The following is an 11,335-nucleotide window of genomic DNA, read 5'->3' on the forward strand; positions in this document are numbered from 1 at the left end:
ACTCAAGACACTATACGACGTGGTATCAAGAAATTCCGAGACCGCTCTTGTGACATGCCAAAAGGCTGCACGTCAAACTTTCTGATATCACCTTGTACATATACAGTATATATATTCTGAATTCCAATGCTTACTCACAGTCTGATGAGGAAGGGATGGTTCACCTCGGTCAGAACCTCCTTCTCGTTGTGAACGTGCTGCTCCTGTTTTAATCGGATGACGTCTGGGATCTTCATGGCTTTCAGCGCAAAGAAGCCCCTCGTCTTCTTGTCCTTGACCAGGAAAACCCTGCCGAATGTTCCCGTGCCTGTTGAAGAGACACAGCTGGTATTAAAAGATTAGCATTAGGGGTCTTACTCGTTTCAGAATGAGAGACGTTATGGATTGCTAAGAAGGAACTGGAGAAGAGCGGTCAGACAGGACGAGGGGCAGAGATCTTTGTTATAATCTCAGATGAGAGAAAAAAACAATTCGCATCAAGCATGAACAATATTCCCCTTTTCTACTCTTCTTTGTTTTAGATTTAAAGTCCAACACAATAAAGTAGGTAGATAAAGGAATGTGAATAACGTGGAAATCAAGCTAGCGGTATGGTTCTAGCATGAGGTGGTAAGGAATCCCCCCCCCCAAAAAAAAAAAACGGTTCCAAGGAAGCTAAACAGTGAGCGGGTTTCAATCGATAACACGGCATTCCGGTGTCTTTAATTACATTTAAAGAACAGCCCATTTCTCCAGATGAACACTGTTACAAAGCACACTGGAGATTCTCCCTAAAAATGCTAAATAACTACCGTAATTTCCGGACTATAAAGCGCACATATATAAGCCGCACCCACTGAATTTTACAAATATTTTTATTTTTAACATAAATAAGCCGCACCTGTCTACACTAATGTACTTTACACAGGCTTTAATGAAAGACACGTTACACACGGTGTAACGGGTGAAATATGTTGCGCTTCCTTTAGGAGCATAGCGGTATTTTGGGAATAGCATGCCAGAAGCGAGCGCTCCCTTCACCCTGACTCAACGCGTTACAACGGCTTGTATCTAAACAGTAGGCGACCAAGAGAGTCATTGTTCACTGTCTTCCTCCTTCCTTTCACAACTATTTCTCTCGGGAGTTTATCTTTTGGTATTGTCGTGCGTTTAAAAATCACCCGATGGAAGTTTTTTCTCCTGATGCCGTGCAGCTCAGAACACAGGTGAGGTGCGTTTTATCGTTTCTGTTCGGAAATTTAATTGGTCTAATGTTATGTGGTTCAGTTTTTTGGCTTGAAGTTTGTGAATCTGGGAAAAACCCAGGAATAATTCATAAATCAGCCGCTTCGTTGTTTAAGCCGCGGGGTTCAAAACGTGGGGGGGGGCGAGCGCGGCTTATAGTCCGAAAAATATGGTAAATAAACTTTATCCAAGGAACCTTTAGCCAGTCGGATTTGCCCATAACGATATTAGACCACACCCACCGGTTCCGCCTCAACCACGAATTCCATTCTGTTTATTTCCTGCTGACTGCACACTGCATGGAGAGTGCTATCAAATGTTTTATTTATAATTGATTAATTATAGATGAATTCATTTGTTCATATACATTAAAATTTGCACATTTTCATGAACCAGTAGTGTTTTGTTTTTTTTAACCTGTTTGTAATAAAGTTGAGTACTATTTTACATTGAGGTTATTTTTTATTTTATTTTTTTAATCCAGTAGCCAACATATAATTTTACGGACATCGCAATCGCAATTAATGCGATTTCCTGTGAAGGACTGCAATTGCCCCAAAAAACAGGTGACAAACATGATAACTTTGACTTAACAGACTCCATGATAAAACTATAGCAAATTTCCTGTTTACACAACTGTGCTTTTTTTCAAACAATTATTTACAATATGGTGCCACTCATTTGGAGTGTGGTTCCTCTCAAGGTTTTTTTTCCTTGTTTGCTCTCAAGGGTTTTTTCCTCACCGCTGTTTTTCTGTCGCTCATTAGAGATATAATTGAAGTGGTTTCTGCTGTAGAAGGTTGAACTCTAGATTCATGAAGATGGATTTGGTCTGTAATGAACGGAAACGGTTTGCTACAATGGCTTAGGGCTACAATTACCATGAAGAGTTTTGCGTTGGTGTCAATTGGTGAACAGTTGATAACATCGACAATGATGAAACTATAATGAATGGAGATTTTTTTCAGGGGGGTTTTTCCTCGCCACTTTCAGCGCGCTCATCAGGCAAAAACGTATGTAGGGACTAATTTTGTCGTCTTGTCTTTTTTCCTGAAAAGCACCAATTCCGAGGGAACAACTTTCCTCACAATAGGTGCACGTTTTCGAAGAATGACTATTACATTATTAGCTGTGCTGCTACATACTTTGCACAAGCATGAGAGAACAAAAAAAGTGAGAGAGGGAGTATGTTTGAGAAACGAGTGTAAGGAGACGGAGACTGTGCTGAGCTCCAGGCGCCTCTGACACAAGGGAACTCGGGGGGGCCTTGTTGAGTAATAGATGTAACACTACACACATGATCAAGGGCAACGCAGAGGTCGAACCCAAACCTCCTGAAGTAAACCACAGTAAGCAAAGCTCAAGGGAGTTACTTACACACCCAGTTTCCATTTCTTGTAAATATACATAAGTTAATCGTTAACTACGGCTCACAACGCGCTAATGCATTTCGATTCTCAGCTGATGATAATGTGGGATTATGGAGCTCAGCTACAGTTATACAGTAAATCTTGATTCCCGAAAAGCTGCTCATGAGTCGACGGGACAGACATCAGAGACGTTCTGTCACCATAACTACTACTAGAATTACATTTTTCTTCCTGCCCAAAAACAAACAACACGTGCAGGGTCGTTGCTAGTGGAATAAAAAGTATTAATAGTTAAAGGAGCCCCCGCAAAATCCAGCAGTTATAATATAGAGGCCCCTGTTCTACAAATAATTTTAATATTTATATTAGTTGTTTGCATGAAATTTGAATGAAAACCACAAAAAAAACATGCAATTTCATAAAAGATGTTTTTTCAACACTTTTTTCCCCCGTCCCAGTTATCTCCCCATCTCCCCTCCCTAAAAATGGTTTCATCCGACCCGAAGTATTTATTAATTATTCGGTGACGAACACCTGACGGACCCAAGAAAAAATGGTAAGTCCCGCCCCCAGCTCATGAACCAGACCAATCAGTGTTGACTGCTGAAGTTAGAAGTCAGCTGAAGTTAGCGATAAACTTTGTTCGAAAATCGAGAATTTCGCTGCCTGAACGTGTTAAAAACGCAAAAAAAAAAAAAAAAAACACTCGCACAGAAAAAAACTTCTAAAGTGCCTATATATTAATGTGTTCGTGATGTGAAAGGTCATGAGAAGTTAAAAATCACTCAAATTCGATACACATATAATAAACCTCGTGATAATTTTCAGTTATTTCAATGTTCATTACTGACTGAAATGTGTTTTAGTGTTGGCTATTTGTTTTATATATAAATATTAGATTTAAATATTTTTTCTTTCACTGATGTTCAGTAAAAACCTTCGTTGGCATTTATTTATCAGTTTTACTTCGTAAGAATCCCCTATGAGGTCACATCTGGGCCGCCACGTTCATATACTGTACATTCTCAGACGTGGCAAAAGTACACAAATCCTTCACTTAGTTTAAAGTAGAGAAAAGATGCTGATGATCAGGAATGTCTGTGTTCTCAGTCATGTTTACATCGCTGACTCCCTCTGTCTCAGCCATGTTACCACCAGACTTCCTGTTGCCTCCTGTCTTGCTCTTTGTTCTCTCCGTAAACTAGTAAACTTCTGTGGTGAGAGAGAGCCAGGAAAGATACACCAGTGAATTGAAAAAGCTACACAATGACAGGAAATAGGTTGATGAGTTAAAAATGGTGAGCAATGAGAAGAGAAAATATTGATATTTCCCTAAATGGATTAAAAAAAATCCTGTTTTGAATATGTAAGAAGTAGAAAGTACAGATGTGTAAATATGTAATGAGTAAAAGTAAAAATAAATAGTGAAGTAATGATACCAGAAATATCGACTTAAGTATTTGTATGTCGTTACTTTCCACCTCTGTACATTATATGATATTGGCAAAAGGTAATGAGGGCCGACATCAATAGTTATTTTTAGTTCTCTAGCTACATCCTTGTACACATGACTGGCAGTTTTAACGCTAAATTATATCCAAGCTACAATTAATGGCTTATTCATTAGAAAAAAAAATAATAATAATAATAATAAGCTCCAGGGTGTGCCGTTATAGCGAAATGTTCAACAACGAGGTGTTGCGATGCAACCTGAAACAGTTGTTGATGGTTTTCCCGAAAACACCACGCCCGGATTTTTTCCTATATAGCACCCAAGCAAATTGCAGATGACTCACTGTGCGTTTTATCCATTTATAATTACATTTGATTTTGAAGAACGGGTTAGTTCCTCCTTTCGCTTTCATTTACAGAGCATATTGTAGTCGCCTCACTGTTTTTCTTGTTTTTAATATGCACGTTTTTCCAGCTTTACACTTCAGTGTAATTCAGAAACACTGAACACTCCATCCATAGTAGCCGTAGTAACAATTCAAGAGAAAAATTTCAACCAAATCTGAAGCCTTATCTCCCTGCCATCATGTTGTGATTCTTTGGAAAGCAATCGTATGTCATTGCTCTTCATAAAGGAAGGGGAAAATGTCACAACCGCGTAACTGAAATGAAATGCTGTCACTTCAGACAAATCGAGTCATTACTCAGTGTGTGTACATGCTTACACAGAGACACAACTAGTCAGTCTAAAAGAGGAGGACTGCATGAAGGAACAAGTGGAGTACACCTTAGAATGAGCAAGAACAAATTAGTAAGTCGTGCCTTCTGGAAGCAAGGACATAACTCAAGGCGAGAGTCTGCTGTGTGATCTGAACCTGTATGAGCAGGTTAAGCACATAAAATAGGTACATGAAATTGCTCTGTGTGTCACTGAAATGTAAACAAATCAGAGATAATGATGGTTATGGTTATAATATTATTCATATTATGTATAGTGTATTATGACTTTTATAACCCTAATGAAATGGGGTTATAAAAATTTCTTTAAATTTGCTGCTATATCAGTAGAAAATAAGTGAGGAATGTTTGACCTCTGCCAGGAGGTTACGTCCTGGTTACTTTACAAAAATGACACCAAACCCCAAATAAACGACCAAATCAACAACTCGGCAGTCAGAATCAGAACAAACATTGACACGGACGCATTTTAACATCTTTAATGGTGTTACGCACTACATTAAGTTGGACAGACCTTAACTTTGGGGTGCCAAGAATTTTTAAAGCACCCTCTAGGAAGGGAAGGGAAGAGTGGAGGTGTCAAAAACTTCTAGCCTTCAATAGTCAAAGGTGTGAACTATAGAGTACTTCCTAATATTTCCATTTGAAGTATCACTTTAGTTTATTCGATTATTTGTATTTTTCGGATATTTTTACGTCTCTTTAAACATGTTTCCAGTCAAAATATATCCGGTTTGTATTCAAACTGGTCAAATCAACAACATAGAAAAGTGCTGTCTGGTTTCTTAAACACCAAATTACGCTGCCTGACAAAACGGTATTGTCCTCCAGACTGACATTTCTCATTGGCGTCTGACAGAAAAACACACATTCCTACTTATTTACACAACCCGAACAAGTCAGACAATGTGTTTCTCCATGGAGACTATCAACAGATCGTTTCAAGGCACACAGTGACCATGAGAAAGATACAGAATGAAATGCTTGATTAGCACCAGGAATTTTGACACATAACATTTTTTCCACAGAAGAATCTATGAACGGGCGCATGGAAACTAAAAAAGTGTGTGTCCAAGCAATAAGCAGCAGCATGTGAGATTCTAACTGAGCATGTTCTAACTGGGTTAATGAGCCAGGTTGTGTGAGTGAATAAAATAAATTCAATTGCCGTGCATGCGAATCATTTCTGACCCTGCGTCTTATGTTGACATTACGCGAGGACATGGCAACCGTTTTCACAATACAGAGGGTAAAAAAAAATGTTTGATAACTATTTCAACAATTATTTAGCAAGAGGAATTAACATATATACTCTATATTTGAATAATCAGCTGTGAACACTTTTGCTAGGCGTCTAAAATCTCTGGATGCTAATTCTTGAGGTGATTTTGTTAGCTTGCTAAATTTTTTTGCAAGTCTTACATACCATACAAATATAAAAAAAAAAGCAGACATGCCACTGAAAACCAAACAAATACACCCGGAATACAAACATTTCTCTCAAATGTGTTGGAAAATTTCTAAAAATAAACAAAAAAAAAGTCTTCATACAGCCCAAATTAGACTTAGTATGGCGTGCTAACTGAACCGGTACAGACAACACTTCTGGACACTGAAAATCATTAACCGTTGTGCCAGATTGATATCAAAATATATGTTCTCTCCCTAAGTATTCAGCTGTGAGAAAAATGGTGCAAGGCAGATGACATTTCTAATGCAAATCATTTCTGAGGTGATTTTGTTAGCTAGCGAAATATTGTCTCATAATAAATGTTAAAAAAAACTCAGTAAGAACCAAAGAAATGCATTGAGAATATCAACATTTCTCTCAAATGTGTTGAAAAATTGCTAGTAGAAAAAAAAACAACACGTCTATATTTGAAGAAAAAACTGTGCAGATTGTTATGTCTACTGCACTTAAGTTTAGAATGCTACAAAATGCCATGATCATGACCATTTTTTACACAGTTTTACTTGCTATCTGTGAGAGTTTTAGTTCATATATATATATATATATATATATATATATATATATATATATATATATATATATATATATATATGAACTAAAACGCTTTTGTTTTTGCCCCCATTTTTGTTTATGAGGTGAACTCAAAATATCTTTTTCACATTTTGGTCTTTTATTTTGGCCAGCCTGAGGCACACCTGTGCAATAATCATGCTGTCTAATCAGCATCTGGATCTGCCACACCTGTGAGGAGGATGGATTATCTCGGCAAAGGAGAAGTGCTCAGTAACACAGTTTTAGACAGATTTGTGAACATATTTGAGAGAAATAGGCCTTTTGTGTACATAAAAAAAGTTTTAGATCTTTGCGTTTAGCTCATGAAAAATGGTGGAAAAACAAAAGTGTTGCATTTATAATACAGTGGAACCCGGTTATCTCGCCCTCGGTTACCTTGACAACCCTATTAAGTCGACGTTTTTGAAGTGGAACCGCCAAATTCTCGCTTTTTCTAAGCATTTTTTATCGGTTATGTCGCCGAACCCTGATATCTCGAGCACAAGGGGGGAAAAATTTGCCATTTAACGTCGGTTATCTCGGTGCAGCCGCAGAAGAACTCGCGGAAGTGGCGGAAAAATCAAACCTTACAGCTGCTACAGATGTTGTATTGTATACTGGTGAATCTCTGCTGTTAGTTAGTGCACATATGCCTTTTGTTGTTAAATGTTATGCGATGAACGGGAGGTGGAAGCCGTGCTTGGCGGCGCGGAATGTGGGATGAGCAAAAGCATAAAATGAACACCGGCAGGATCGGGGGGGATCCGCGGTGCGCTTTGGGAAGAAAAGAGCAGCCGGTGAGAGAGTGCCGGTGGGAAGACACGTACCGGGATACCCATGCGCGATAACAACGACCGCCGTGAACCAACATATACCAACAATAACGGACAGTGAGAGTGTGGAAGTTTAAATAGGAGCTGGTGATGATGATAAACGAGCACCATACGTGCGTGATTGAAGCCGGGAGCTTCAGAGAAAGCGGCCGAGAAAACACCTGACACGCTGAAGGGGGCCGAAGGGGGCGTGGCAGGTGGATTCCTGACAGATAAACATGTACTGTATGTATTTTTATAACATGCCTTCATCAAACACATCGCGGCAACGCTGTTGTGTAAAAAAAAAAAAAAAAAAACTTCAGAAACACGTGCATGCACATTCTCATTTATTAACGCACATCATGTACATAAAGAAATTTCAAGCACGTTAATATACTGCCGCCATTTTGATTTTCGGTTACCTCGATCATCGGTTACCTCGTTGCTTTTTGGTGACCCCCTAGGACATCGACATAACCGGGTTCCACTGTATATATATTATCGGTTGCTGAAATGTGAGGGGTGTACTCACTTTTGAGAGGTACTGTGTGTGTGTGTGTGTGTGTGTGTATATATATATATATTACATTACAGTACAGACCAAAAGTTTGAACACACCTTCTCATTCAAAGAGTTTTCTTTATTTTCATGACTATGAAAATTGTAGAGTCACAATGAAGGCATCAAGGGCTATTTGACCAAGAAGGAGAGTGATGGGGTGCTGCAAAGCAGTAATCAAAGCAAAAGGTGGCTACTTTGAAGAACCTAGAATATGACATTTTCAGTTGGTTCACACTTTTTTGTTATGTATATAATTCCATATATAATTCCACGTGTTAATTCATAGTTTTGATGCCTTCAGTGTGAATCTACAATTTTTATAGTCATGAAAATAAAGAAAACTCTTTGAATGAGAAGGTGTATCCAAACTTTTGGTCTGTACTGTGTGTGTGTATATATATATATATAAAAAACGCACATATACACACACACACACACACACACACACACACACACACACACACACACACACACACACACACACACACAAACACACACACTATCTCAACAGTGAGTACACCCCTCACATTTCAGCAACCATCACTTAGGGTGTGCTCACATTTGTTGCCAGATATTTAGACAATAATGGCTGTATGTTCAGGTATTTTTTAGAGAACAGTAAATCTATACTGCTGTACAAGATGCACATTGACTACACTAAAATATATCCAAGTTTCATAAGTCTGTATATACATTTTTTTGTTGTTTATTTTTTATTAAAAATGAATGAGTCACATCATGTGAAATTACATTAAGTTGAAATAAATGTTCTTGAACAAAAAGTCTTAATTTATGCCATTAAAATATTAGGAGATGGAAATTTTTTGTCGATATGATTTAAACTTTAAAATCCCATTTTTATAACTCTTAAAATGCTAAAACATGACTGAGCGCAAAAAAAGGGTCATTATGCCGAATCGTAGTCGCGCCGTTACTTCAACTGGGCCTTCACTTGAATTTACTCTGTTGGGCTGCCACGATTTTCTACTTAACAAATGATGCACAAACGCAAAAAACTGACAGAAACAAGGGCACTCAGAAAAAGTGTATACAAATGCGCCTGAACCGCAGAATACTTTCCTGGCTCGTCTGGTCAATTCCCAGAAACATGGGTCATTCTCAAAACAAAACACACCCATTAGCAGTGCAGTGAACACCCTAAACCATCTGATGGATTTTTTCTGGGTTCTTCTTTTTTTTTTCCTTTCCAAGAAGCTCCTAAACAGTACAGTCTTCATTAACTGATCCATGTGTATGTGTGCTTGTGTATGTATTAGCTATTCACAGTACCACCCAGTTCCAGTCTAACGGCTGTTTCCATATTTATGTAGTGATACCGAGATGCTTCCTGACATTCTGGAGAAAGTTACCTCAAGTCAAGTCAAGTTTATTTGTATAGCGCTTTTCACAACAGACATTGTCTCAAAGCAGCTTTACACAAATCAACAGTGAAGGTGAATGGTGTGTGTTTGTCCCTGATGAGCAGCCGTGGCGACTGTGGCAAGGAAAAACTCCCTTAGATGTTATGAGGAAGAAACCTTGAGAGGAACCAGACTCAAAAGGGGAACCCATCCTCATTTGGGTGACATCAAGAGTTTGATCATAAATCTTTCAACAATACAGAACACTGGAGAGAGAGAACTAACATGAGCACTGGAGTATAAGATTATAAGTGATGTTCTTTCTGCAGTCTTATACAGTCTATATGGTTAGTAGCTCCTAGTTTATATAAGCTCAGCATTTGTGATCATCAAAGATCCAGCATCAGCTTCTCCATGCCAGAGCCTTTAAACACTCCAGGAAGTCCAATGTCAAACTCCACACATGTAGTGGGATCCAATTGGCACTGGTACGTCTCTAGATGGGGATGTTTGCGAGTTCGGCATCTACTTCTTCAAAGGTCCGTAATCATCAAGAGGTGACTGGAGCTGGCCAAACCTCAGGGTGTCTCGGGATGGGGAGAGAAAGAGAAGCAGTGGAGAGGAATTCGCGTAGCTGCTGTTCATGATATTAACAGCACAAGTTGATAATGTGCATGTGATCAGATGTTCTGGAGCACAAAGTTATGATATGTGATGTGTGTTATGTGTAGGCTTTGCTAAAAAGATACGTTTTTAATCTGCACTTAAACTGGGTGAGTGTGTCTGAACCCCGAACACTGTCAGGAAGACTATTCCAGAGTTTAGGAGCTAAATGTGAAAATGCTCTACCACCTTTAGTGGACTTTGCTATTCTAGGAACTACTAGAAGCCCAGAGTTTTGAGATCTCAGGGAGCGTGACGGATTGTAGCGTGTTAAAAGACTGGATAGATACATAGGAGCCAAACCATTTAGTGCTTTATAAGTGAGAAGTAATAGTTTGTAGTCTATTCGAAACTTAACAGGAAGCCAGTGTAGGGACGATAAGATTGGGGTTATGTGATCAAATTTTCTTGACCTTGTGAGAACTCTGGCTGCTGCATTCTGGACTAACTGAAGCTTGTTTATTAATGATGCAGGACATCCACCTAGTAATGCATTACAATAGTCTATTCTGGAGGTCATAAACGCATGGACGAGCTTCTCTGCATCGGATATAGACAACATGTTTCTTAACTGTTTTTGTAACTTGGTTGATATGATATTTGAAAGACAAGTTGCTGTCTAAAATTACTCCCAGGTCTTTACTGTTGAACTACTGGTTACAGAACATCCTCAAGCTTTTTCTGAACTCTAAATCGCAAAACTGTCACTTTTCCACCACACCTTCTCCACAAGCTATGCTGTGATTCATGTCAAGCCGAAACATGAGAGTTCTGGAGATACCGCTGATTCATGAAAACAAGCCCTTTCTCAATCGTACTAAAGTTCAGATGTGTAATAAGAACGTGGAGATGAGAGCGCAACTGATTCGTCACAGTCTGTAAATCCATGGCGTCTGAGCACAGAGTCAGCAAATTGGATTTTTTTATACCAGGCTTAATGCTGCATGCTTGTCATTCATGCTGTGGTTCAGATGGAGGTCTCCTTCCCAAGTGGGCTGGGTTACATCCAACAGCTTCCCCCCCCACAGTGGAAACATGCATTTATTAACGCTTAATGACTTGGCGTATGCGATTATTTGGTACGATTTACAAATGAGGCAGAATAAAATCCAAGTGTATGAAGGATTG

The 11,335-nt window shown here is 38.9% G+C and overlaps 1 protein-coding gene and 1 long non-coding RNA gene across 2 annotated transcripts in view; one reads left to right on the plus strand and one right to left on the minus strand.

Moving 5' to 3' along the window:
• The window catches only part of LOC310716079, a 243,664-nt gene that overhangs the window by 126,335 nt on the left and 105,994 nt on the right, over nt 1-11,335 (plus strand). The gene's annotated exons all lie outside the window — the stretch shown is intronic.
• Nucleotides 1-11,335, minus strand: part of prkx (protein kinase X-linked) — a 44,637-nt gene that overhangs the window by 22,670 nt on the left and 10,632 nt on the right. Inside the window, exon 2 of the mRNA XM_083522845.1 lies at nt 139-307. Coding sequence (XP_083378971.1) covers nt 139-307 — 169 coding nt within the window. The remainder of the gene's footprint in view (nt 1-138; nt 308-11,335) is intronic.

Source organism: Silurus aristotelis, assembly GCF_946808225.1.
Source record: "Silurus aristotelis genome assembly, chromosome: 20".
NCBI classification, from domain to species: domain Eukaryota; kingdom Metazoa; phylum Chordata; class Actinopteri; order Siluriformes; family Siluridae; genus Silurus; species Silurus aristotelis.